This window comes from Balaenoptera musculus, chromosome 1 (assembly GCF_009873245.2).
Source record: "Balaenoptera musculus isolate JJ_BM4_2016_0621 chromosome 1, mBalMus1.pri.v3, whole genome shotgun sequence".
Lineage (NCBI taxonomy): Eukaryota > Metazoa > Chordata > Mammalia > Artiodactyla > Balaenopteridae > Balaenoptera > Balaenoptera musculus.
Genome location: NC_045785.1, coordinates 14,287,041 through 14,314,983, shown reverse-complemented (window position 1 = coordinate 14,314,983; position 27,943 = coordinate 14,287,041). Strand labels below are relative to the sequence as shown.

At 54.8% G+C, this 27,943-nt stretch overlaps 1 protein-coding gene across 1 annotated transcript in view; it reads left to right on the top strand.

Annotated features, from left to right (window-relative positions):
* The first annotated feature begins 1,460 nt into the window (after positions 1–1,460).
* ALDH4A1 (aldehyde dehydrogenase 4 family member A1) overlaps positions 1,461–27,943 on the top strand; it is a 31,397-nt gene continuing 4,914 nt past the window's right edge. Inside the window, exons 1-11 of the mRNA XM_036868844.1 lie at positions 1,461–1,565; positions 11,291–11,384; positions 12,107–12,199; positions 18,205–18,252; positions 19,089–19,244; positions 20,800–20,949; positions 21,028–21,102; positions 22,224–22,411; positions 24,847–24,920; positions 27,405–27,601; positions 27,732–27,779. Of these exons, the coding sequence (XP_036724739.1) occupies positions 1,504–1,565; positions 11,291–11,384; positions 12,107–12,199; positions 18,205–18,252; positions 19,089–19,244; positions 20,800–20,949; positions 21,028–21,102; positions 22,224–22,411; positions 24,847–24,920; positions 27,405–27,601; positions 27,732–27,779 (1,185 nt within the window). The 5' untranslated portion in view covers positions 1,461–1,503. The remainder of the gene's footprint in view (positions 1,566–11,290; positions 11,385–12,106; positions 12,200–18,204; positions 18,253–19,088; positions 19,245–20,799; positions 20,950–21,027; positions 21,103–22,223; positions 22,412–24,846; positions 24,921–27,404; positions 27,602–27,731; positions 27,780–27,943) is intronic.

Genomic DNA, 27,943 nt, shown 5'->3' with positions numbered 1-27,943 from the left:
TAGGGTTTTCTTCAAGGATGAAGAAAAACAGCCACTACCAATTCCAATTAACGTTTTACCATCTCTAAGACTTGTGCTTAATGTACAAACGGCTCTCCGAATCTGCAAGTTTCTCATCCTCGGATAGGGAAGGCTGACTGTACTGTGCCATCTTATGTAAGTGACTTGAGCATCGTGGATTTGGTATCTGCAGGGGCTGCTGGAACCAATGCCCCACCAAGACTGGGGGACGACTGTAGTTTCCTTTCCCACTCCCCACTCTGTTTAAATTCTCCAAAGTGCCTTAAAGAGTGTGCCCTCCTGGAGAAAGGAGTAGCATGAAATAATGAGGGCGTTCTAAGGTGGGTATTATTACCCCCACTTTACAGACTTGGAAACTGAAGCCCAGGAAAAATTACGTATTTCGCCCTTGTCATAGGGAGAAACCATGATCAGCAACTGAACTCTGACTCCTAAGCAAGTTCTTGGTACACGCTGCTGGAGGAAATATAAACAGATATATTAGAAGAGAGCGTTAGAAAAGCTATAACAGTACTTTAGGAATCGAATGGGTCCCTAAGATTCCATCCTCTGGAAGACTTCAGAATCTGAGTTTTAAATAACGTTCACGTGTTCATCATGCAGAAAACTTCCCCGAAACTTCAAATTTTGGTGCGGGGCACAAAAATAAAGCACAGGAGCAACTGGTTCCGCGTCCATAGGCTTTGAAGGAAAGCGTGAGCATAGACTGGCTCCGGTTTTATCTTTTATTGATCGTAATTTGCAAAGAAGCAGGCTGATTTATCTAAGCGCTAGGCCTCAGGAAGCTGGGTGGCCCCGCGCCAGGCCGGGAGGTGGAGGGCGGCTGAGTCCCAACCAGGAGGCTAGAGCCAGGGGCAACAGGCTCACTCCAGGGGCTGCAGCCCCCGAGTTGAGGTAGGAGGCTGGCCGCTATGCGGCCCTGCACGGTCGAATATTCTGGCAGCCACTGGCCAAGGACAGCGAGAGTGGTAGGGCTGGAACTCCAGCTGCACCTGACTGGCAGACCCACTGCCCTTCCGCGCCGCCTCACACGTGTCCCATTCCCGCTCTCTTATTGGCTGCTTCAGCCCCTCTATCCCGGCCTAAGAAGGCGGCTACATGACCGCCCCTCTGATTGGTCCAGGAGCTTCCATGTATCATTCTGATTGGCCGATGGAGCTCACTCCCTTTTGCCCTCGGCCCCCTTTGGAGGGCGACTGGGTCATACCATAAAGAGAGGAGGGGGAAGTGCGTACATTTCAAGGCTTCTCTTTTGGGCAATTTTGCCCTATGTCACATAACGTCCTTTATCATGCCCTCAAAAGGTAATTATCTTATTAGCAGAAGGTAAATACAGAGGCGTTTCGGTTGAGCCTGGCTTGGAGGACGGCTGGGGTGACATGTTCCCCCCGCCAGCCGAGGTGGTGCGCTCAGGGCGGGGCAGCGCAGTAGAGCCGCTCCGGGGACGAACGGTCCAGCGAACTGCAGTGCCGAAAGCTCAAGATGCTGCTGCCGCGGCTCGCGCTCCGCGGCGCCCTGCTGGCTCGCCCGTGGAGGGCTGCCGGGTGAGTGAGCACCGGGCCTGGGGAGGCCCCTTGCGGCGCCTGCTGGCCCGGGATCCCGGGAGTCACTGGGCGCTCCCTCGCCCCCGAGCCGGACTCCCTCCCTGCCATACCCTCGCCGGGTTTCCCAGGGTCTCCGCTCCGCCGGGGGTCACGTCCTCTGATGCCGTCCGACCCCCACGCAGGCCTTCCTCCCATTGCTATCCCCCCGTCTTCCAAAGGTCTTCCTTCAGCTAGGGGGACCCCCTTCCCGAATCCTGCAGCGGGGTGGGGTGCCTCGGTGCCCTGTTGGCTCCCACGCTTAGAAAGTAGCCGCTTAATCACTCGTCCTTCTCCTGATACTGGATCTTCGAAATTTGCCCACCGCCGGAGTGCAGTGCCTTCCTCCCAGGGCACCTCTTTTTAGCACACCCCGCTTCTCACCTCCCCACCCTCGGTCTCACATTCAGGACCCTACCTGGGTCTTCCCTCTCTTCTGTCCACCGGCATTTCTATTTCTCTCTTTTCTCCTTCCCCTTTTTTCAAGTTAAGTGTTGGGCAGAAAAAAGGACTCCTTTCTTCTGATAGGTGGAATAATAATACTTATGGAGTGCGTTGAACGTGCCAAACCTGTGCTACGCACTTGGGGTATGTGCCTTATTGTGATGATTAATAAATAAGTTGCTACATGTAAAGTGCATTGAACAGTGCCTGGCGCATAGGCAGTGCCCAGTTGCTATTAATCATGACCGTCATTATCACTCTTATTTAAACTTCTCCTGTGGGTAGCTGTTATTCCAAATTACAGATGAAGAAACCAAGGTGCAGTTTCAGAGTGGAGCTGCCCTGCAAACATAGATTTGCAAACCCCCACACTGTGGAGTTGGGTTCCTGGACCCTTGCTCACTCAGCGACAAATGTTCTCAGAGCCCCTTTCTGCCTCTGGGCTTGGTGGAGAAGGTAGGTAGCACACAGATCCTGCCCCAGAGGGGCTCACAGTCTGGAGAGGCTGCACCCCTATGGACCCGTGTTTCTGTCCACCTCCCTCTCTGAGCTGGGCAGCTCCTGCCCCCAGTGTTTGCCTGACCTCTAGGACTCACCAGTTACATCTCGCCTGCTGAGCTATGCCCTTTCTGAGTTAATCAGTGTCCTAAGGGATGGTGCAGGGGTGCTCTGGGCACGGATGAGTCCCAGCGCTGCTGTGTATTCTCTGTGGCGGGGTGGGATAAGGAAGAGGACATGGACAAGAAGGGCTCTTTTTCCAAACTGAGGACGGGGGCCACGCTCACTACACCCTCAGCGTGGTCCCATTTGCAGGCCTCTCCCTGCACTATGAGACCATCCCTCTCAGACCCTAGATGGAAGCCACATAGATTCACCTGTTTACTGAGTACCTACCGTGTGCATGTGCTTTGCTAAACACTGCAGGAGGGGGGGTACCCAGGGGATTTACACGTGGATGGGAGCCTTCCAAGAGTTTTCAGTGTAATGAGGAAGAAAGCCTTAAACATTAAAAAAACAAACAAACCCTCTAATATCTGGTAGAAAGAAATCCCTATTCTGAAAAAAAAAAAATAAAAGCTCATAACAGCAATAGTTATCAAGCAATCAAGTACCATAGGCCTGATTGTGCAGATAAGCCCTGTATTATTACCATTTTACAGATGGGAAACTTATCTGTCTGTTAAGACAAATGTGAGACTAAAATCGCAGTCAGACTCCAGACTCATGCTCTTAATTACAAAGCCTCCTGAGTGGAGAAAAAGCATTTTGCAATCAGAGAAAGCGTTTTGCAACCAGATCTGCCGGTTCAGGTTATTTCTTTGGATACAGCAGCTGACCCGCTGCCCCAGACCGGGTTTCCAACCTCGGCAGTATTAACATTTGAGTCTGATAACCCTTTGCTGTGGGGCACCGTCCTATGCATTGCAGGATGTTTAGCAACATCCCTGGCCTCCACCCACCAGATGCCGTAGTATCCCCCAGTCGTGACAACAAAATAATGTCTGCAGACATTGCCAAATGTCACCTGGGGGGCAAAATCACTCCTAGTTGAGAGCCATGGTTCTAGGAGAACAGTTTTGGTGTTTGGTCACCTGTTCATTTAGTCGACAGATATTTAGAACACTCCTGTGGCATGCCATGTCTGCATTTATGGAGAAACAGCTTTAGGACGTTTTCAGTGATATCTCTCAGTGTCCTGTACGAGAAGATCTAGTGCTGAGAAAAACCATCTCTTGGGGAACTGGCATGGGTGATGTTCTGTAGTGTTTCCCTTTCTGCCTGGAGTGCCAGGAATCTCAACCAATTTTTAAACATACTCTTGATTGTGCATTTTCTTTTTATTTAATTAGTAGGTGTCCATTGTACAAAGTACAGATAAAGCAAAAAAGGGTTACAAAAAATCGCCTGGCAGCTCACCACACAGAGGGAACCACTGCTGTCACTTTGATTACTAGCCTTTTAATATTCTAGGAACATATATGCTTTAGAAAAACAACATAAAAATGGGCTCCCCTGCAAATCCATTTTTGTAGCTTGCTTTTTCACTTGAGACTTCTCTACCATATTATATGTCCCCAGGGCCTAGAACTGTGACTGCCACCTGGGAAGCCCTCAGCAAACATTTGGTGAATGAAAGAACGATTACGTGATTCCTTCCTTGCCAACAGAGATTTATCACAACCAGTCTGGGAGACAATCACGACAAACACCTGGCCTTTACGGATGGCCCGGGGATGGTCACTAATGGCTACCATTTACCTTTTATGTGGATGATGTTACTTAGCTCCTCAGCAACCTATGCTGTGGGTGTTACTATACCCACTTCACGGATTAAACAGCTGAGGCCTGTGGAAGTTAAGGAAAACTTGTCCAAGGCCTTAAGCTGTAAACACCAGACCTCCCAATTGATTGCCTTTTGTCTCCTTTGGCCCTGACCTGCCTGCCCTTTTTTCTATTTCATTAACTTTGTCATGGGTGTCCTCTGCAAATTGTCTTTGGAAAGAGCCACAATACACATTTATATATAAATTTCATAAATAAAAGAACTAACCCAGGCTCATAGGAAGCTTACAATCAATGTTAATTTTTGTCCCTTACATACTCTTGTATCAGACCTCGCTGGGTGCCAGGGTCCAGAGGTGACTCCAGTTCAGCCCCACCCCCCAATGTCAGGGGGCTTGCGGGCTGGAATTCCCCTGCAGAAATCCTGGTAACTTTGGACCCCTCTCAGCCCACCAGCCTGTCTAATTTTCCCAATTTCAAAACCCCCCAGTGCTTGTCCCAGCCTGCCCGCCCCTGGGATGGGCAGAGGCTGTGCTGGGCTGGGGCCTGGTACCTCCCACCATTCCCTGGACATACTCTGCCCTTTCACTCCTCCAAGCGGTGGCCAGGGCAGTGCCTCTTGCCTGGAATGTCCTCCCCTGGTGAACCCATGCTCACCCAGCACTTTGTGGCCTTGCCAAGGCAGCTCTCCTTTGGCCCTTCAGTGCCCTGTCTGTAAAACGGGAATAATCCTATTAACAGGCATGTAGCACAAGGATTAGAGATGATGTGACAAGTGGCTTGGTGGGGGCCTGGGACTCAGTGTGCGCTCTGTGAATAAATTGAGTAAAAGAATAAGTAGAACCTACAATGATCATAATACTTGCTTCTAAAGGTGTCAAAATCCCCACTCAGGCAGCAGTCGGCACCAGCACACGGACCCTGGGGAACTTGGCTTCCGGTGCCTAGCACCTGGCTCGGCACACAGCAGGTGCTGAACAGTTGCTGTTGGAATGGCCCACAGGACAGCCTGGGGTGGATCCTGGCTCTACCTCTTAGCAGCTGTGTGGCCCTGGGCAGGTTGCTTGACCTCTCTGTGCTGCCTCTTGTTCCCACGTGGAAAAGAAAGATAATAGTCGCTACCTTGTGGAATTGTCTTGGAGAGTAAACGAATTCATACGCGAAAACCACTTTGAAGAGTGGCCAGCACCTAGAAAACTTAATAAGTGTTGCTTCAAGCATTATTTTGATCCCCTCCCCCACTAGCGGGCATTGTTATGCAGTGAAAGCCCTGAGCTTCACTTCCCACCTCAGGGTGGCCTCTTTGCTCAGGTGGGAAGAGAGGAGGTGCCAGCTGGGCGGTGAGGAGGATGAACCTGTCCCAGTCAGCTGGCCAAAGGTGTCTGAGATGCTTCCCATGTTTCTGCCAAAGCGTGTCTCCCAGGTGAGGAAACCTGGGTTCAGATCCTGCACTGTCACTCCACCAGCTGTGACCATGAGCCCTTAATCTCTGAACCTCAGCTTCCTCGCTGTACAATAGAGGTAATAAGAGTTTGCAGGGTAATATATTTGTAGGGTGGATTCAATGAGGTCATCACTTAGCACTATGCCAGGCATGCCGTAAATGCTTCAGAAAAGTTCTTTGAACTGGGCTTCAGGCCCCTCCCTTCTGACCCTGCCCTGGGCTCTGTACTTTCTCTCAGCTCACCTCCATCACTGGTCCCTTATCTCAATGATAAGGAGGATTGGTCTTGTCAGGTCCCAGATAACAGCCGAAAAGCCCGGAAGCTGCTGAACAAGCAAAGGCAATTTCCTTTCTAGTCCTCTCCTTGGCCTTGGCTGCCCTGACCCCAGCCGCTGGGGACCTGCATCCAGCAAGAGAACATTGGCCTGGGAGTCCCATCCGTCCCGGGGGCCTGGTGTCCACTTGTGTGTTATTGTTTTAAAGGTATTTCTCAGATGCTTACTGTGGTCTGGGCAGTGTGGGAGCACAGACCATCAGAGCTCTGTAATGAGGGTTGTCACCTGTGAGATGATCTGATAGGGATCCCATCCAGGCAGGGCAAGGCTGGTATCCCCTGCAGAGGGAGATGGGGGTGGGGTGGAGTGGGGAGACCAGGGTGGCAGGATTGCAGCAGATGAGGTGGGAGGGGGTGGGGGGTGATGGGAAATGAGTCTGGAGGCCTCAGTAAGGATTCTGATTCTTTTCTTTTTTTGGCTGCGCCACGTGGCATGCAGGATCTTAGTTCCCCGACCCAGGGATTGAACCTGTGCCCCCTGCAGTGGAAGTGCGGGGTCCTAACCACGGGACCGCCAGGAAGTCCCAGGATTCTGATTCTTTATTGTAGAAGATATGGGAAGCCAGTAAGTTATGAGCCGAGCACTTACCCTCCGTCTCTCTGTGTTGATCATATTTTCATGTTAAGACTATGAAAACCAGTAGCTGCTACCTTTTAAGCTTCTGCCCTGGGTGGGACACAGGACTAAGTTTATTCCAGCAGTTTTGAGAGGAGCTTGGAGTCAGTGGAGCCAGAATGACTGTTGTAGTTGTCCAGGCAAAAGCTGATGGTGCCTTGGACCAGGGTGGAGGCGGAGGGGCGGCCTGGGAGCTCAGCCCCTGGCAGCTCAGCCCCTGGCAGCAGCCCCCTCAGTTTTCCCCTTTTGTAAATTTCAGAGCTTGCAGGCTCTGTAAATTTCACCCGTTGCAGGCTATGTTTTGGTGTTGCAGCCTTTTAAGCTCAGATCCTGGTACCTGCCGAGGGTGGGGAGGGGCAGCTGGGGTCTCAGACCCAGGCCGTGAAGTCCCCAGGTGCGCAGAAAGGGCACCCCGGGTTGTTAGGGGAAACTGAGTCAACTTCATACTCTGCCTTATGCTTCTTTCCTGAAGCGGGAGGGCTGAGAGCTGCCCTAAGAAGGTTGGGTTGGATTCACCTCTGTGTCCCAGAGCCACGCACCTGCCAGGTGTGATGAACACACGGTTTGGGTGAGCCGTTTGACCTCATCTGAGCTATCTCTGCATCCTTGCCATGTGGGATAGATATGTGCTGACTGACTGACTGAATGAATGAATGGGAATACAGTCCTGCCTAGAAGGGCCTCTCAGATCCTTGTAGAGGCCCCAAGTCCTGTGAGTGGTTCACGCTGCCTTTCCCTGAGCCAGTGAAAGGGTGCTCATGTTATCCCAAAGGGCACATGAGCCAAAAAAAAAAAAAAGAAAAAGAAAGTTTGTCAGGCATCCTTGGATTATTTTTGGCTCTAGTTGACTCAGGCTGATCTTTGAACTAGTCTCTGTTCCCTAAGCTACGTTCGGACTGGTGGACAGTGGGGCCAGGGCCTGGAGACTTTCCAGGCAGAGAGAAAGCCACAGGGGCATGTGATCCTGAGGTCACAGTGGACCTCTGCCCTGGGGAAGGTAGGGGGAGACCTGTAGGATTTCTGTTTCTGACGTTGCTTGGGAGGGAACAGGGAGAGGAGGGCTGGTAGCTGCTACCTTTTGAACTTCTGCCCTGGTGGGACACTGGGCTACGTCTATTCCAGCAGTGTTTGCTGAGCCCCCAGGCCAGCCCCTGATCCTCGGGGGTGTCTGGGAACCAGTTTGCCTTTGAAAGCCTGGCCTGGTGGAGTAAACATTCTGGAAGACCTTTACAGTTTCTTAGGAAAACCTAAGAGCAGGAAGGGTGAGGAGAGGCAAGGCTTGTCATCCTTACAATGACCCTGTGAGGAACATGGTGTCACCCATTCTTCAGGTGAGGAAACAGAGGCCTGTGGAGTTTGTAATAATGTGCTGAGGTCTCAAGCAGGTGTGGGGGTCCGTCCGGGCTCTGTCTGCTTCCAGAGCCTTTGCTTTTCACACCCGCCAGGACATGGGGTCAAGAGAGGGCTTGGGCCGCCCCGCTTCTGGCTCCCAGCCCAGCACGCAGCAGCTCTCTCCTGGCTTGAAGAGGACCAGGTGATATGTGATTCACTGCTTTGTGGTGGTGTGCTGCTACTGAGGCCGAGAGAGAGGCATCTGGAACCTTCCAGATGGTAGGGGGTGGAGGAGTAGACGCCACCCTCCCCTTTCCTGCCGGGCTGTTGAGACCTGTGGCCACTGAAATTTTCTGGCCTCTCCATTCTTCCCCACCGCAGTAGGTGGAAGGGGGCCGTGTGGATTTTCAGTTTTTGGGCACACGTGTAGCTTTGCGTTATTATTTCTTCAGATCTCCAGAATAACCCCAGGAGATGGGTGTCTCCGTGTTATACCAAGGAATCCAGCTGAAGGTCACACAGCTCCACAGAGGGTGAAGGAGCCTTGCATTTCTTCCTCTGTTTGGGGAAGGGTGGGGCCTGAGGCTTGCTGGCTTCCTTGGGTGTGGTGGGTAGGGCTGGGGTGGACCTGGAGGGAGGAGCAGGAGAAAGCCCCAGGGCTCACTTTGCCCTCCTGGGCAACCGGCCCTGCTCCCTCCCCCGTCCGTTCCCTCCCCTTCCACTGCACAGGCCCCTTTCTGCTCTTCCTGACTCAGGCTTCCTGCTCTGGGCCTTTCCCCTTGCTTGTTCCTCTGTCTGGAATGCTCTTCCCAGCTCTTCTCAGACCTCCTTCAGGTCTCTGGCAGAGGTCATCTCCTCCGAGAGGCCCTCCCTGACCACCCCCGCTGAAGCAGTCCTGCCCTTCCCGTTCCTCATTTTCCTATCCCCTTTGTCACCGCTGTGTTCCTTTCTTACCTGCGTCCCCCACTGGAGGTCAGCTGCATGCAACCACAGGCCTTGCTGTCTTGGTCACCGCTGTGTCTCCAGAGACGGAGCAGGTGCCCAGTAACCTTGTAGAATCAATGAAGGACCCGCCCTCACGGTCCCCACTTTTGTGTCCTTCCTCCTGGCCTCCCAGGCTGGGTCTTTGAGCCCCCAGACCCGGTCTCAGTGAGAAAGAAAAAAAAGTGCCCAGTACTCGTAGCCGTTCTGTTTGGATCTCTTGGGCATAAACAACCTCGCAGAAACCCAGCCTCAGACAAGGTCACCGGAGGCCATGATGAAATGGACAGAACAGGCCCTCTTTATAGTTTTGTCTAAGCACAGAGGTCACCATGCCACCCCCAGAGTACCAGGCATCCCCCCACTCTCGCCAAATGAGGAACTGCTACTCTTTCACCCCACCGTAGAATTGCCGAGCTTCCTGATCCAGAGCCAGCCCCAGCTTCCTTAACCCTCCCCAAATCACCCTACTATAACCCAAATCCTATGACAGGTTCTTTCCAACACCTTCATCCCTGGAGGTCCTATGGTCCCCCAGGTGTGTGTCCTCCCTACCTCGGCGACCAGTTATCTGACTCGTCCACCCACAGGTGCTGCCTGTGGGGTGTTGACACCAGGGGGAGATAGATCTGGGTTTTTCTGGATTCAAATCCAGGTTTCTCTTGATCTTGATCTTGATCTTGACCTAGTCTTTTTACTTTTAGGATCAAAATTACCTTATTTCTATCACGGTGCCACTGGTGAGGCCCTTCGGATGCCACGATGGCGTTATCAAATCTGATGTGCCCTAGGTGGGCTTTGTCCTCATTATTTTCCTCATTTACAGATGGGGAAACTGAGGCCTGGAGGAGAAGTCCCACCACTGGGGTTCCTCCAGCTCTGGAATGACTGACTCTTTTTGTTTTGTTTTGTTTTTGAAAAATTTTAAGGCTGTATTTACAACTCTTTTCATTTAAGTATATGTTATTTTGTTTATATACCATTTTCACCAGTATTAAGACAATAGAATATTGTGTGGCTTATTTGGGATCACTTGTGAACAATAATTCTTCATTAACAAAAAAATTTTTTAATTGAAGTATAGTTGATTTACAATGTTGTGTTAATTTCTGCTGTACAGCAAAGTGATTCAGTTATACATATATATACATTCTTTTTTTAAATATTCTTTTCCATTATGGTTTATCACAGGATATTAAATATAGTTCCCTGTGCTCTACAGTAGGACCTTGCTGTTGTTTATCTGTATATCCATACGGTAGCTCACATCTGCGAATCCCAACCTCCCACTACATCCCTCCCCCAACCCCCTCCCCCTTGGCAACCACAAGTCTGTTCTCTACGTCCATGAGTGGAATGACTGACTCTTACCCACCTGTCCTCCCACCTTGGGACCCCCAGACACATTAGGGGTGGAGGCCACTGGTGGGCACTAATCAGTGAGGTCATACAGGTTAAGATTGAATGGGGTCTGCAGAACAAGGAGTTCTTGGAGCGCAGTACCCAGGAATCGGACCCCATACCCCAACAGCAGCTCTCCCTGTGTCTGTAAACCGAGCTCAGAGCACTCCTCCAAGTTCACGGCCCACCTCTTGGCCCTTCTTGCCCACCCGGAGCTCAGCTCTTTGTGCCAGGGGAGTCTCAGCTGTTTCACTTTCTGATGAGACTGAGCTCTGGAATGCTCTGACTCTCCTGCTTAGAGAAAGAAGTAACTCGGGTCTGTTTGGAAGAAAGTCTGCATCGTGGGGAAATAAAGGGAGAATAAGCCTTCTCTATGTGCAAAACACTAAGCCATGGTTTTGCACCTATGAATTTAAACTTCAGGCAACCAGGGACTTCTCTGGTGGTCCAGTGGTTAGGACTCTGCGCTTCCATTGCAGGGGGCACAGGTTCGACCCCTGGTCGCAGAACTAAGATCCCATGTGACGTGCAGTGCGGCCGGGAAACAAAACAAAACAAAAGAAAGCAAAAAAACTTCAGGCAACCATGTGAGTTTCTATGATTATTCTCACTTGATAGGTGGAGAAATAGGCTCGGAGGAGGCAGGTCACATGCCCGAGGACACAAAGTGGCAGGATCTGGACTTGAACTTGGGTTTTGGATCCCAAGGCTGGTTCTCGTCTCCCAGTTCTGTAGTTGCCCTGGATTTCAAGATGCTGGGCCAACCTAGGACCCCCTGTCGGAGATAGAAGGGCTGGGGCTGGTGGTGGCCGCTGCTGACCTGCCCACCTCTGTTCCCCACCCCCGCTCCCCAGGCTGTGTTGGAAGCACGTCTCCTCCCTGAAGGTGGCCAACGAGCCCATCTTGGCATTCACGCAGGGCAGCCCTGAGCGAGATGCACTGCAGAAGGTAATGGGAGGGTGGGGGGCACCCAGTGGTGTAGGGCCTGGGGAAGAGATGGCCTTCAGCAGCCCCCATGATACCTCTCCGTGCCGACAGCCACCCACGCCCTCCTGCCTCTGCTCCCAGCCCCGGGAGGAAACTGGGAATCTGGGGAGAGCTGTGCATCTGGAGGGGGGTGGGGGACCTGGGAGCAGCAGGGTGGCAACCTGGGTCTCTTTGGGGTGCCAGGTCAAGGGTCATAAGTCCACAGATATTTTATGCTTAAACACATTCTCCCGGGAATTCCCTGGCAGTCCAGTGGTTAGGACTCTGCGCCTTCACTGCCGAGGGCGCAGGTTCAGTCCCTGGTCAGGGAACTAAGATCCTGCAAGCCGCAAAGCCGCAAGGTGCGGCCAAAAAAAAAAAAAGAATTCTCCCATTAATTGCCAGTGTTCTAAAATTGTGAGATTTCACATAAATTTCAGACACAGGTTTTTAAATCTTTTCTCTAATGGGAAGACCTGGCAGCACTGGCCTTACCTTCCTGCAGGACAGGAAGTGACAGTGTGGGAGCTGAGTCTGCCCCCGCCCCTGGGGAGGAAGCACAGCGGCTCTGACCACAGACCCCGCCCGGCCCCCTCCTCATTTCTGTTCCCTCCTGGGCGTCCGCGTTGGCAGACTGCATCGGGGTTTTAGGCGGGAAGTAGAGGGGAAGGAAGTGCTCATCTGACCTCTCGTCCTCTCCCCAGGCCTTGAAGGAGCTGAAGGGCCGGACGGAAGCCGTCCCGTGTGTGGTGGGGGACGAGGAGGTGTGGACTTCGGACGTGCAGTACCAGGTGTCGGTAGGTCCAGTGGGCGGGCAGGGCTCAGCCTCTCCCCTGAATCTGGGGTCTGTCTCTCAGGCAGCACATAAACATGCAACATGAGGTCTCTGCCTCCAAAAGGACTTAGAGTCCCTGCAAGATTTTGAATTCCGTGCACCGGTATAAAACTTCCAAAGGCAGTCTTAGGGGACTCTCGTAAAAGGTGCCGACATCGCGCCTGCCAAGAAGAAGTTAAAAACAGCAGCTGCCCCCAGCTTTGCCATCGCTTTGGAAAAGTTGACCCACTCACCAGCCTAGGGAGTAGGAAGCAAGGATAGAATGTCAGAATCAAGGAGAATCCTTCCGTTAACAGATACACACTACTATATATACAGTAGATAAGCAGCAAGGATTCACTGTCTAATACAGGGAACGATATTCGATATCTTTTAATAGCCTGTAATGGAAAATAACCTGAAAAAAAATATGTATAACTGAATCACTTTGCTGTACACCTGAAACTAACACAATATTGTAAATCAACTATACTTAAAAAAAAAGATAATCCTTCCAAAGAAAGACAGTCACCAAAGTCCTGGTCTGTATTTGGGAACCAGTGGTCTAGCTGACAATGAGCTCAGCAGAGGTAAGCACCCAGGGCGTGGCCAGGTGTCACCTCCTCCTAGAAGCCCTCCTGTTGGAGCCCGGACTCCATCCACAGACACATCTGTTGAGACCCTGTCCCCTCTGCACAAGCTCCTCCCTCAGTCCCTGCCACCCCTCTTGGAGGCTGGAAGAGCAGGAGGTTAGCTGCCCATTTTACAGATCAGGGGAGAAGCTCAGAGACAATCAGTGACCCTCCTGGGGTGGCACAGTTAGATACGGAACAGGGATGATGGATCCAGTTTCCCCAGAACCATATCCCCTTGATTTTGATTCAAATGAATTCATTCACACCCTGACTATTTCTAAAGGGGATTTCAAAGCAGAGTGTTAATTAGCATATGGCAGCAAGATAATATTCTTGCTGTGACCTGCTGGTCACAAAATCCTGAGGCCCTAGGCGCTTGCTGGAGATGGCCACAGACTTGCCTTTAGGCCTCCTGGTCTGCAGCGGAGAGGCGAACACATCACTTGCCCTAGTCAGAGTGTTCCTGAAATAAATCCCCCACTGTGTGGTAGGAGAAGCACAGCCATTTCTGATACTGGGCCCAGAGAGGAATTCCTCCTGAAAGTGCCAGAAGGACACAGTGATGTGACAAGTCCCCACAAGAGTCACACATCTCATGCACGGATGTTTCGTGGGGCTGCTTCTCACACACTGTCGTGTGGGCCGAGGATGTCATCAAAGCCCAGTGCCTGAGGATGCCCAGAGGTCGCCCTGCAGGCCCCATGTCCACTGCTGGGGTGGGTTTTCCATCCAGAGCTCAGGCTGCAAATCGATAGCTGGTAGCTTTGTTTCCAGAACCTAAACATGGGGTGATTTCATGTACAAATTCAAATGTCTGGCTTCTCTTGAGAGAAGGAAGATGTGGCCACACAGGTGGCCTTCCTGTGAGCCCCCATGTGGGGTGACCCTCTAGCGGCTCCAGTCCCCAGCCCAGCCCTCTCCACTCATCCCTCTTGCCTCTCTGGCCCTGGCAGGCCTCTCAGAGCCCCGGCCAGAGCAGTAGCTGGTCTGCCTGTTCCTCCTGCATTCTCCTTAAGTCTTTCTCTCAGTGGGGATTTTGCTAGATAATGAGACAGTGATAAGACAGCCTGCCTTTCCTAGCAAGTCCCTGGGAGGCATCTAATCTGGCTTGACAGTTGAGAAATGGCACCCATACCGGTGCCTCAACTGTCAGTCTGTTCAAGAGTGAGAGTGACATTCTTTGGTGAGAGTTGGGGATCTTGACCAGGACTCACGGCTGAATGGAAGTCTGCAGTGCTTCCCCACAAGGTGGCCTGAGGGTGAACCCCTGGGTCTGCTCCAGCCCCAGGCAGAGGCACCACCCCATCCCTTTTTATCCCTTGTTATGGCCATGACAATTTTAGCCCAGAAAGGCTTAAAGCAAATATGCTCCTTGGCTATGAACAAAAGGGAAGTGTATGTGTGTCTTTGTGTGTGTACACATATATATACGTTTTGATGTTATGGATACATATGGAGTTTCCAGCTTTGTGCAAATGCAACCAGTTGCAAAATAAATGCCACGGTATGTAAACGAAGTGGTTTACTCTATGGCATTATTAGCTAGAAACCTGTTTAAAGTTGGAAAACAGTTTCTAAAAGGATGACTTTAGCTCTTTCTAGGAGGGGTACTTGTAAATCATGATAGTAAAACCCACCCATCCATCCATTCATCCATCGAAGCCTCCTCGGCCCCAGACCTAGGGCTGGATGCTGGGACACAGCGGTGAAAATGGCACATGGCTCTGCCCTCACGGTGCTGACCTAGGGGAGAGTGAGATTGGTGTACATGTCAGCAAAGAAACAAACAGAATTCCAGATGGTGAGAGGGGCTGTGGAAGGCACAGGTGATGGGCTGGAGATGTGAGGCCACGTAAGGTGAGGTGGTCCACAGGCCTCTCTGAGGAGGTGACATCTGAGTTGAACCCCAGGGATGAAGATGGGCTGGGGACTCATCGCCAGCAGAGGGGTCTGCGGGTGCAGAGTCAGGAGGGGGCTGGGTGAGCTGCAGAACAGAGAGGAAGCCAGTGGGGCCAGAGGATTCCGGTGTGGTTATTTATTTATGTGTTCGTTTGTTTATTTATTTTTGGCTGCGGGGTCTCGTTGCTGCACGCGGACTTTCTCTGGTTGCAGAGAGCGGGGGCTACGCTTTGTTGCAGTGCATGGGCTTCTCACTGCAATGGCTTCTCGTTGCAGAGCACGGGCTCTAGGCTCGCGGGCTTCAGTAGTTGCAGCACGCAGGCTCAGTAGTTGTGGCACACGGGCTTAGTTGCTCTGCGGCATGTGGGATCTTCCTGGACCAGGGCCCGAACCCATGTCCCCGGCATTGGCAGGCGGATTCTTAACCACTGCGCCACCAGGGAAGTCCCACGTGTGGTTCTTGTTGGCTGTGGTTAAGAGCCTCTTCCAAGAGCCCAGGGAGCCATTGGAGGGGGTTAAGGAGGGTGAGACTTTCCGAAAAAGCCCATTGCTCGCTAGAATGCTTTCTGATATCAGGATAGAGGAGGGATTAGGAGTGTGGGCTTGGCAGAAGAAGTGAGTCTGGACATAGATGTTTGGAGGGCCAGGTGCCCGTGGGCAGCCAGGGAGCTGGGATGGGAAGGTGGGTGGAGGGCCACGATGAGGAGTCCACAGCAGGTGGGGGGCCTGGGAGGCCGGGGAAGGCGTCGTGTACGAAGCCGTGGGAACAGCTTGGAACAAAGCACTGAGGATTCCATGCGAGGTGGAGAGGCGCAGTGGGCGTCTGGGGGGGGGGGCGGTGTCTGCTCAAATTGATGAGCCCCTCGCCCGCCCCCACGCGGTGAGCCAGGGCAGCCTTTGAAATCGTGTAGTGCTGCTCACTGAGGGATGCTGGGTCCAGGGATGGGCACCTGACCCCAGCTGGGCCAGTCGGAATTACCTGCCCTGGAACTTGGAACCGGCAACAAGCATCTTTCTTTGCGGGGCTGGGAGCTGTGGGGAGGGCATTGAACACCTCCCCACAGAGGACGAGATAAACTAAGGAAGCTGGTCTGTTGAAAGATGCAGGACACCAACTCTCAGAGGAGCAGAGGCAAAGGAGAAGGAGCCTCAGGGTTTTCAGGCTGGGCCTCTCGAATCTTCCTAAGACCCAGCTGCGTCCCACCCTAGTCACCATGAGGAGGCCCCTTTCTGCCCACTTGCTGGTTATGTATCTTTGAGCTGCTTGACCTCTCTGTGCCTCAGCTTTCTCACATGTACAACGGGGTAACAGTCACGCCGTGGAGGGATGTTGTCAGGGTTCAACGGATTAATCCGTGTCAAACACTTGGTGCCTGCACGCAGGAAACTAATGTTAGCTTTGACAGTAACTATCACTGTTCCTTAACCAGGGGCCTGCAGCTAGTTCATGTAAAAAAGAGCTAGTTAAAAAGAAGGGAGAGGCAGAACTGTTTTTAACCACTGGAAGTTGTTCACTACCTTGTCAAGAGACTTTCTGCTAACCCACCCCGGTTCTCACGCAGGTGCCATGTGGGGTTTTGTGATATCACTGACTGAGTCCTGTCCACAGGCAAGAAAGATCCTGAGGGGTCCACACAGCACCTTCCGTTATTCCTGATGGATTTCTCCACAAGGCGGTTTAGGGGCTAACGGTGGGCTAGGGTGGGAAGCTGGGCTCCAAGCCCCATGATGACATTGGCCTAAGAAACCCACCTGCTTGGAGTTTAGGAAGCCGGGACCTGGCATGTGCTTTGGACGGATCAGGAAACTCACAGGTCCCTGATTTAGGGGAGTGAAGGGCTGGCCCTTTTGCAAATGGGCTGAGCACACATCTGTCCAGATGGAGCCCTGAGCAGCACGTGCAGGGTTAAGGGGGCGGGCCCAGGGCCCCTACTCTGAGGGTTCCGAAGATGGCCTGGGGCAGGGGTCACCCACAGAGGCATCCTAGAGCCCCTGCGGCTGGATCAGCAACCGGAGGGCCCACACCTGGAGTGTCAGCACAGCCTGGGGTCCGCAGGCTCTGCAGGTCTGCACAGGTGTGTGCCAGGTGTCAGCCCAGAGCGGCTCCCACGGCCTCGCTCACCTGGTCTCTGTAACCGCCCAGAGCCCGACCTCACCTGCAGCTCCCCCGGCCTCCATGGCCACTGTAGCACCTGAATATTTTTCCAGACACTGGGATTTTGATAACCCCCTGGTGGGCACTTCTGGTTTTCATTTCCCATACCACCTCACTGACCTGGCCACGTGTCATCCTTGGAGGCCTGGCATTTGGGGCCGTGGCGGCGTGAGGGCAGGAGCTCTGTTACCGGGATGTATTGCTGACTTGGGGTGTCCGCAGTCCACTGGGATTGGATGTGCTGAATCGAAGGGCCCGGGTCCCCAGCTTCTCGGCCCCTAAGGGTCACAGGCCAATCTCAGGTATAGACAGGATACAGGTGACCATGCCAGGGGGGGCCACTTTGCACTCAGACCAGACCAGTGCTGCCCAGTAGAACTTTCTGAGATGATGGTGGAAATGTTCTGAATCTGCTCTGTCCTCTTCGGCAGCCACCAGCCCCACGTGGTTATTGAGCACATGAAACCTGGCTTGTGCCACGTGAGTTGAAGCTCCAGTAGGCATGTGTGACTAGCGGCTGCCTCATTAGATAGGAAGCCCCTAAACATTCCATTGGAAGACTTACAGGTGGCGAAAGTGCTGATAATTATGGTGTAAAAAATAGGTCGGGAAAGAAGTGGTGTTCCCCCCGCCTTGTCGCCCAGGCTGACGTTCAGCACTGCCGGGTTCTGTTTGTAAACGTCTGTTGGGCTTCATCCCTTTTAGACAAGTTAATCTGGGTCCCAAGCAAGAGGCTCGAGAAGCAGTTGCTCTGTTCCTTTAGGGCCTTGGGGGGTGGCAGAAATCCTGAGTGTTTCACGACGCAGTGCATCGCCTAGGGCCTCCCGTGGTGACAGCCCACCCCCGAGCCTCACGCCAGACCCAGGTGTAAGGGCAGGATCTATGTTGGGGAACTTTTCACCTGTGACCCCATTTGGTCCTCCTCTCCATGCTTTCCCTGATGGGGAGACTTGGAGAAGGAAAGTCAGTTTACAGAAAGCTGCACAGCTAGTAAGGAGGGGGCAGAGCCGGGATTCGAACCTGTGTCTGACCAAAACGTCCATGCTTTCCCTCTAAGACTGTTCTGTTCATACCTTTCTCCTGCACTGTGAACCTTCCAGAGCTCATCAAACAGCAGGTGCCCCCATAACTCTCAAGGTGGAGAGGTCATCGTGGGCCCGGGAGATTGGAGAAGGCATCATGAGGATTGGAGGGCAGAGAGCGAGTGGCCTGGAATGCCAGCTCTGAGCCCGGCTCCATCCCCACCTGCCCTGGCACCTCCCTCCTGGACAGCGGCCTCACTCTTCTCTCTTCTTTCAGCCCTTTAACCATGGACACAAGGTGGCCAAGTTCTGCTATGCAGACAAGGTGAGTCCCTGGCGACTTTGGGGTTGGGGTGCTACCCCGTCTTGTCTGGTTAGTTGCTGACATGGGGGTAGAGGTCAGTCATTGCTCCCCTCTCGGGCCATGGAGGGTGGGGGCGTCTGGGGGGCGGCTGGCACTGAGGGCGTCCCCGGGCACGTGTCTTTGACTGGGCCAGGCGTGCCGGGGTTAACTTGAGCCTAATGAGAGCTGCTTTGTCCAGGGCTGGGACATGCCCGCACATGCCCCTTGTGAGGCTACCCTGATTTAGGGAGGGGGAGGGGGTTCTGGAAGGCTGAGTCAGGGAAATTGGAGGCATCGTGGATGGAAAGCCAGGCAGAGACTTGGCATCAGGGAGGGCCAGCGAGAGGCCACGGCGTCAAGGCGCTGGCGTCACGTGGTGATGAGGGCAGTTGGCAGCTGGGATGCCAGCGGCAGGTGTCTGTCTCTGGCTGCAGTTCTGGCCTGGCAAGGGCAAGGTCAGACCCAGACCTCAAGGGCTGGAGGCTCTGGACAGCGTGCTCAGGAGCACCAGGCCCCAGGAGTAAGAGGAGGCCCTGATGAGACCACGAGAGAGAACGGAGCAAGTCCTTGGCCTGTTGCCCTACCTGGCAGGCCCCTCGGACTCCTCCAGACTGTAGCAGGGCAGGATCGGAGCCTGGGGCAGCCCAGCTGGCCATGGGACATGGCGTCTGCCGCTGTAGGGGGAGGGGGCTGAGGGCCGAGGGAGCCAGGGGTCTTCCCTGGGTGAAGAGTGACCTCCAGATCTCTCCTCCCTCCCTCGCTCCTCTGGGACCCTTCCTGCTGCAGGAGGAAGCCCCCAACCTTTCCCTCTTCATCAGGCCCTGCTCCACAGAGCCATCGAGGCCGCCTTGGCCGCCAGGAAAGAGTGGGACCTGAAGCCTGTTGCAGACCGGGCCCAGGTCTTCCTAAAGGCGGCAGATATGCTGAGTGGGCCACGCAGGGCAGAGATCCTGGCCAAGACCATGGTGGGACAGGTGAGATGCCCACCGGCACAACCGGGGATGTAGGGGAGGCAGTCGTACCCCATCCAATTCAGCAGGCGTCAGCTGAGCGGCTTCTGGGTGCCCACACCTGCTCTGCGTGCGGGAGCCCAGGAGGTGTCCTTGAGGGACCAGGCCTCAGAGAGGGGACAGACCTATATACTTTGTAGACAAGGTGGATTGAACTACGCTTGCGTGTCCTGCTCTGGAAATGGCCCCTCCCATCCACTTCTGTCCCCGCCCTGGACCAGGCCCTTGTCGTGCTTTGCCTGGACTGACAGTTGCCCTACACGGTCCTCCAGGCTCCATCAGACCTCTGCAGCCCTTAGAGCGGTTTCTGTGACACCTCCAGCAGGTCACTCTAGCCTTATGAACCACCGAGATCTCTCTCTCTGGCTGAGGGTCACGTCCCAAGTCCTAAGCCAGCCCCCAGAGCGCTTCCATTCCCACCTCTGTCCAGCTCACCAGCCGCTCTGCCCTTTCCTGCCAGGCCATCCCGCCCATGTGTCACCAGCCTGGACCTAGCAAGGCTCCTGGACACCTCAAACATCCCATCTCCTGCCTCTGCCCCGGGTCCCCTGCCTGGAATGCTCCCTGTCTTCTCTGCCTCATGAACTCTTAACTGTCAAGGTCTAGCCCAGATAGCACCTCCTCTGTGAGGCTTCTAGAACCTTCTTAGTCCATAACGATCTGTCCTACCTCTGTGCCCGCCCCCCTTCCCCAACATGCTGTTCCTCTGTCGGTTATAGCTCAGATTCCATCGGGGTGTAATGACTTCCTTTGTGTTTGTTTCCCCTTTACAAGTTTTTTGGGCATTGTAATCACATGTTAGTGTTCTCTTTCTGCATCTTGCACCGTGTCTTCCTGGAATCACAGAAGTGCCTGATAGATGTTTTTTGAGTTGAATGCATGTTGAGCCAGGGAGTGGCATTAGCAGTTGAGAGAGGGTTAGTTTCGCCTTAGGGGGTTTGGGTCACCCCAGCGCTCTTCCGGTTCGCCATCATGTAGTGAGAGCGCCCTCTGCTGCACGGAGCTGGTATGACAGCTCCACACCCGGCTAAGTGTCTCCTGATTCAGCAGAGCCCCTGGGGTGGGTGTCCGGCTCCAGAGTGTCCCAGGTGAGCCACACCTGGGCAGGAAGAGGCGCACACACTCCAAGACCAGGTGAAGGTGCCTCTTTATTTGCCTTAAGACTCAGGAGCTTGTAGGAAGCATGGTGGCCACGCAGAGCAGGAGGCAGTGCATCCTAGCTCAGCTTCCCCTGCTGTGCGTCCTGAGCAGAGTGAGCAGCTGCCAGTGACCCAAGGAGGGGCCGCCCGATCCGAGAAAGCCCGATTCTTGCTGCCCAGAGTCCCTTCCCCACGGCTCACGTTCGCCGTCAGGAGGATCAGACAGTCTAAGGAAATGTTTACAGTCCTCAGGTCTCCTGGTTCTTGGCCCAAATGCACCTGCAACCCAGTGTCACCATGGGCTCAGGGTCCAGTGTCAGAAGAGGGCTATTGGGAGGCACGTCCTCCACCACTGACCCCCTGGCCCTCCCGCCTCACAGGGGAAGACGGTGATCCAAGCAGAGATCGATGCCGCGGCCGAACTCATTGACTTCTTCCGATTCAACGCCAAGTTTGCCGTGGAGCTGGAGGGGGAGCAGCCCATCAGCGTGCCGCCCAGCACCAACAGCGTGGTGTACCGGGGGCTGGAGGTACTCCCCGGTGGTGGAGGGGGCGTTAGGGGCTGCTGGAAGCCCTGGGCTTGGCCTCACCACCTCCTCCCTCCCCAGGGCTTCGTGGCAGCCATCTCCCCCTTTAACTTCACTGCGATCGGCGGCAACCTGGCGGGGGCGCCGGCCTTGATGGTGAGCTGTGGGCAGCAGGCGGGCGTGGTGGGAACGGGTCATCACTCCCCTGTCAACAGACAGGAGGCCACGTCAGAGCCCCTGGGGTCCCAACCCTAGTCGCAGGGAGAAGCACAGAAAGTGGAGGCAGCTGGGGGCTGTGGAAAAGGCTTGGGGGTCAGAGGCTGGTCTGGGTCCCAGCTTTGCCCCACTCTGTCTGGGGGACCCCAGGCAAGTCCCAGCCCTCCTCTGAGGCAGTTTCCTCATCTACAAAGTGGAAGTAAAAGAAAAGCTTACATTACAGGGTCATGAGGAGCAAATGAGACCATGCTTGTGACGCATCTAACGCCAGGCAGGTCTGGCCCAGTGCAGGCTTAGCGTTATATAGGGGCTGCTACTAACGATGATACTTATAGCTCACCTTTGAGTGCTTGCTCTGTGCCTGGTGACTTATTTTTCAGGGTTGCAAGGCTAGCAAATGACGGAACAGGTACGGATTTGGGCTTGGTCTGTCTCTGGGCAGGTGGTCTCGAAGTCGATGGGCTCCACTCGTTATCAGGGTGAAGGTGGCCATCGGCTCCCAATCGATGGGGGAGATGCAGCCCTACCCTCAGAGGTCCTGGGTGGCTCAGGGCGCAGCAGGAGGAGGGCTGACAGCTGTCAGGGGCAGCTGGGTGATCTGGAAGGGTGCTCGTGCACAGGGCCATCCTCGTGCATCTGCACTCAGACAGATGCACACACACCTGGCACCCACGTGCCCTCGTCCAGGACACGTGCAGACAGAGCCCTGTGAGCACTTGCCCAGCCTCGCCCCGTGAGCACCCAGCGAGTTGGAAACACCCAGAACAGACCTGCCCGAGGGGTGCTGGCAGGACCGGTGGGCACAGACTTCCGGAGGAAGGGAGCCTTTCATAGCCAGAATGTGGGAGCAGACAGGGCAGGGTGTGAGCTCACTGACAAGGGCTTCTAGGGCCTGGGGTGCAGCACCTGGGCACCTGTAGGAATGGGGTTGGGTAGGGGACATCCTGGCCTGCATGGGGTCCTGGTGGCTCCAGGTGAGGGATGACCATGCTTCAGGGTAGGGTGGGAGTTGGGGCTGGTGGCCCCTGACCTCATGAGTCATCACCGTGCCTCCCGGGCAGGGCAACGTGGTCCTGTGGAAGCCCAGTGACACTGCCATGCTGGCCAGCTATGCCGTCTATCGCATCCTCCGGGAGGCCGGTCTGCCCCCCAACATCATCCAGTTTGTGCCAGCTGACGGGCCCACGTTTGGGGACACTGTCACCAGCTCGGAGCACCTGTGTGGCATCAACTTCACAGGCAGCGTGCCGTAAGTCCCCGAGGTGGGATGGGCAGGGTGGCCTGGGGACGCTCACCAGGCCTCGTGACCTCTGTCCGGGAGCTGGGGCTGTGAGCCCAGAGGTCAGGTGCTGTGTGGCCCTGGGTGAGCCACTTCACCTCTCTGAGCCTGTTTCTTCACCTATATGACAGTAGTCATGATTCATACCTTGCAGAGTAATCGTGAAGGCCAAACTAGTTAATGGACAAGAAGGTGTGTGACAGGCTGGAAGCGGCCTACAGGTGTTTGGTGATATGGATTTCGATGCCACCACTGTCCCTGGAAAGGGCACAAGGGAGCTTGGGATAAATTGGAGGAGGAGAGTCAGGAAGGCTTCCTGGAGGAGGTGGCATCTAAGCAGACGAGTAGGCCAGGCAGAGGTGGAGGAGAACGTTCTAGGAGGGGGAACAGCATATGCAGAGGCATAAGGCTGAAGCTGTTGGGCTCTGGGTGGTGGACGTGGTCCCGTGGGGCTGGAGTGTGGAGCTGGGGGCCGAGGGTCAGAGGGTGGGGGCAGGACATGGTTCAATCACAGCTGCTCATTCACTCACTCACTCACTCAGCTGGTGTTGATTGAGCCCCCATGTGTACCAGGCTCTGCCGGTGCTAAGATTGGGCAGTGAACATGTGGAGTGGACAAGGTCCTACCTCTTGGGGGATTTAGTCTTTGTGACTATAAGGCCCCATGAGCCTGCTAAGGTGTCTGGACTTTATCCTGAGGATGATGGCAGCCACGGAAAGTTACATGCAGGGGGCGTGGCTTAATCAGGCTTCTTTTGTTTCAAGCAGGGATTGCAGATGGTAGCTCTCCAGTGGGCCCTGGCAAGTGGCTTTGTGTTCTTTGACTCCTAATAGGGGTGGACCAACCTTGTACCATTGGGACAGTTTCATGTAAAAATCCAAATATTGGGCCTCTTTTAAGAACCTGGTCCCACTGGGCCTGCATTTCCATGTGGCACCATTGGCTGGAGGCGGGCGGGAGGTCTCTGGTTCCCCCCGTCCTGACAGGCCCTGGGTCTCTGCCTACCTGGACGGCCTCACTCATTCTCTGTCCGGCCCCTCCGGGCCCCTGCGTGTGCAGCCTCTGATCTAGATGATCGCTCTGGCTACTCGGAGCACAAGTCTCCAGTGGGTGGAAGCAGGAGACGGGTTAGGAGGTGTCACGTCCGGGGAGGGATGGCGGGCGCCTAAACTCGGTTGGAGCCGTGGGAACGGGGAGAGGTGGGCTGATTCAAGTGAGGCAGTAGCGGGAGGCTCGATCGCCTGTCCGTGGGGTCAAGGTCGGGGGGTTCAGTGGGAACATCCAGGCTCGGGGCAGGAGGTGGGCATCGTTCACCGAGGCGGGCAACCCAGACTGCTGGGCACCTGGGAGCCTTGGGGAGAAGATGAATCACACGCTGGTCACTTTGAGTTTGAGGTCCCCATGGGTCATCTGGGTGGAGATGTTGGGGTCTGCACTCCGGGCCTTCCAGGTGTCCTAGGGACACCTGCGGTGGCTTCTCGCCCTCTCTGCCTGGCCTCAGGCTCCCCTGCAACAACAACCCCTGCTAAGGTTTGCCGGGTGGCGATGGCAGCGTTAGAATTGCTGAGGAGGGCTGTTTTCCAAAAGGCCCGCTCTGCCAGCCACGGGCCGCATGGGTCTCTGCCTGTTAGCGGGCGGAGCGGGCCTGGCCCCCATTTGCCATGCTCTGATGCGCAGCGGGCTTAAAGGTAGGAAAGTCATAAATTAGTATTAGCTACTGTGTCGCCAGCTCCCTGGTGATTAGCATTTTTATTGTTTTGTGGCGCTGAGGTTGGTCACACTTGGAGCCCAGGGAGGAGGTAGGGGCCTGAGCTGCCTCTCCCAGGACCCTCCTAGGTTCTCTGGAGCCTGGGCGTGAGCTCGTGGTGCCCCTCGCAGACCACGGTGGTGCCTGTCCCCCATCAGGCACCCATAGCATACCCAGCACTGTCCTAAGCACTTGACTCACATTAGAGCCTCACAAAACAGCCCTGCCAGGTGGAATTGTTCTTTCCAGTTCCCAGATGTGGCACAGAATTTGAGGCTCAGAGAGGTTAAGCGATGGGCGCAAGATCACACAACCGTGTATGCCTGAGTCGGGACTCGAACCCGGCATCCCCGGGCCTCAAAGCCTGGCCCTTCTCTGCACTGTCTTGCCACCAGGCCTCCCCTTGCTCCCTCCTTGTAGGCCCGGAGTGCAGCCCATTTCCAGCTGCTACCACCTACTCAGTTCCCCATCACCATCACCACCACCACCACCGCTGTGACCCCTGCCCGCCTCCTGCGGGGCTGCTGACCCTAGCGCTCCTCCCTGGGCTTTCCAGCCTCTTCCTCTGGTAGGGCCTGCTCCCTACCCCCCAGGCCCCTCACCCTCTCAGGAGCCTGAGCCCGGCTCCCTAGTCACTGCCCTGTCCTCTGGTTTTAGCACCTTCAAACACCTGTGGAGGCAGGTGGCCCAGAACCTGGACCGGTTCCACACCTTCCCACGCCTGGCCGGAGGTAAGGGCCCCTCTCCCCGTGCCCTGCCCTACAGCCCTAGGGACCCCTCCCTGCCCTGGCCGCCATGAAAGAGGAGGAGGCGGAGGTGATGCCCCCAGAGGTGGGGCGGCCCTGCAGGCGCAGAGAGCTCCTTCAGGGTGGAGCCCCTGCTCTGGCACTTATACAGAGCATTTATGCCTCAGAGTGTGCATTTTTTCTTTCATTCATTCATTCATCTATCCATCCATCATTCAGCAAGTAAATTATTAAGTATGTTCATAGGCACTTTTTGGACACTGGGGATGCAAAGGATGATGAGACCCAGAGACCCAGCCGTTAACGAACCTCTATTCCAACAGCGGGAGGCAGACAGTAAACAACTAGATAAAAGATGTCAGGGAGTGAGAAGGGCTGTGGATAATTAAAGGAGGGCAAAGAGGTGACAGGCAGGGACGCTCAAGGGCTGGGCGTGGTGGGTGACTGTGACTTAGGGTGGCTGGTGGGGTGGGGAGCCTCTTCAGGGAGGGAACGTTTGCGCTGAAACCTGAGCAATGAAAAGAAACCAGCTTCGCAAAGGTCCGGAGGATGGACCATCTTGGGCACCCGTACTGTCCAGTAGAACTTTCTGTAGTAATGGACATGGGCTGTATCTGTGCTGTCCAATAGTATAGCCACTCGCCACGTGTGGCCGCAGGGCACTTGAAACGTGGCTGGCATGGCAGAGGAAGTGAAGGTTTTGTTTCATTTAATTTTAATTAATTTGAACTTAAATAGCCGCGTGTGGCTGGTGGTTACCCTGTTGCACAGCCCAGATCTAGGCCGAGGAAATGGCAAATGCAGAGGCCATGAGGTGGGAATGAGCTTGTGTTTGAAGAGACAAGGCCAGTGTAGCTGGGGAAGGGAGGGAGGGGGGGTGGCAGGAGATGGGGCTGAGAGGTCAGCAGGGCCAGGTCTTGTCAAAATAATAATTTTCCCATAAAGAAACAGTTTCATGGTCAAGGTCATTTGGCGTGCACTGTGTTTAAAGTAAAACGGATTCCTCACCTGCAGGACTTCTCAGAGCCTTTAATGCACTAATATATGCATTGCTTACCTTCAAGAGCAAAGGCTGATGTGCATTGTTTCCCAAACTCTTTGGACTACACAACCCTGTTTTGACAGAGGACCCCCTGGACCATGTTTTTCATGGAACACACTCCGGGAAAATGCTGAGACCTCTCGAGAGGGAGGGCTGTCCAGGGTCACACAGTGCAGTAATGGCAGAGCTGGAGCTGGTGGTTCAGCGTTCTTGCTCCTGGGGGTGAAGGGGGGGGTCACGGGGAGACTGGACCCCACGCCTGAGCGGGTGGGAACTTTGTAAAATTTTACTGAAGTATAGTTGATTTTATAATACTGGGTTAATTTCCACTGTACAGCAAAGTGATTCAGTTATACATACATATTTTCTTTTTCATATTCTTTTCTATTATGATTTATCACAGGATATTGAATCTAGTTCCTTGTGCTACACAGTAGGACCTTATTGTTTATCCATCCTATATATAATAGTTTGCCTCTTAAGCTGGTGGGAGCTGTGATGGGGGTGTCAGGGCAGGTGACGCTCCTCAGGGCCAGCTGTTGCATCTCCAATTTCCAGTTCCCCAGTGTGCCCCAGTCCAGCCTTCATGAGATGGGGGACAGTGAGTCCCTTGTGTGAGCTCTCCATGGTTTTCTGTTCTGTCTCCTTCCCACCATCTCCCTGAGGGAGAGAGACCGCTACTTACTCTACCACTTCCCCCCTTGAGTATGAGACTTTAATCTCTCTGTGCCTCAGTTTTCTTGTCTTTAAAATGGGATAATAATGGGAGGTTGCTGTGAGGCTTCAGTGAGATGGAGCTCAAAGTGCTTTGACCTGAGTCTGGCAGTTAGTGCTTTGTAACATGAGCTGCTGTTAGCTGATGTTTAACTGAGTGAGGAAACCGAGGCCCGGAGGGTGGAGTGATCTGCCGAGGCTCCCTCATGCCAAGGAGATCGAGGAGGGGTGTCCCCACCGTGGATCAGGAAGAGGGGCCAGCCCTGGCCGTGGACCTGGGGTGGCCCCCTCTCCTCTCGCTGGGTGGGGGTCAGGGGAAGGCTCAAAGGAAGCCGTGCCCACTGCAGGGAGCGGACCAGCTTTGGGGAGCCTTGGGTTCTGGTCCTTCCTCTGCCTTTATGTTGGGCAGCACCCCCAGGGCTCAGTTTTCTCATCTGTGAGATGGGCGAGCTGGTCCTGATGCCGCCTGGTGCCCTTCGCCCTTGCCTGGGCCTCCGTTTTCTCATCTGTAGGGTGGGAGGACAGGCCTGGCTGATCGGTTTCTGGGAGGTTGTCGGGCTCCGACTCTGCCTTCTCATGCCCTTGTCCTCCCAGTACTGGGGCTGGTCGCAGGGCCCTGCGGACGGGTGGAGGCAGTGCGTTGGGCCCCTGGGCTGGCCTGGGGAGCCCACCCCCTACTCATGCTCCTCCACCCCCCCGCCCCACCCCTGAAGAGTGTGGCGGGAAGAACTTCCACTTTGTTCACCGCTCGGCCGACGTGGACAGCGTGGTGAGCGGGACCCTGCGCTCAGCCTTCGAGTACGGCGGCCAGAAGTGCTCGGCCTGCTCTCGCCTCTACGTGCCCCGCTCGCTGTGGCCGCAGATCAAAGGGCGGCTGCTGGAGGAGCGCAGCAGGATCAAAGTGGGCAACGTGAGTGGCGCAGGCCTCCCCGCCACGGCCCAGCGGGGGGCTGATGGGATTGGAGGCTGGGGGGTGTGTGCGGGGAGGGCGCTCCCTTTGTCTCCGACTCTGTCTCCTCCCATGCCTCCCTTGCTTCCAGCCTGCAGAGGATTTTGGGAGCTTCTTCTCCGCCGTGATTGATGCCAAGGTATGAGCAGGAAGCAGGCCGTTCCCGGGGTCCCGTGCCTGGACTGGGTCGGAGGGGTAGGGACAGCTATAGGGGCGACCCAGACCTGCTGCTTCGAGCAGGGCAGCCTGATAGCCACGCACCACCCCTGCCAGCTCTGAAAAGGGCAGAGGCATCCGTTCCCG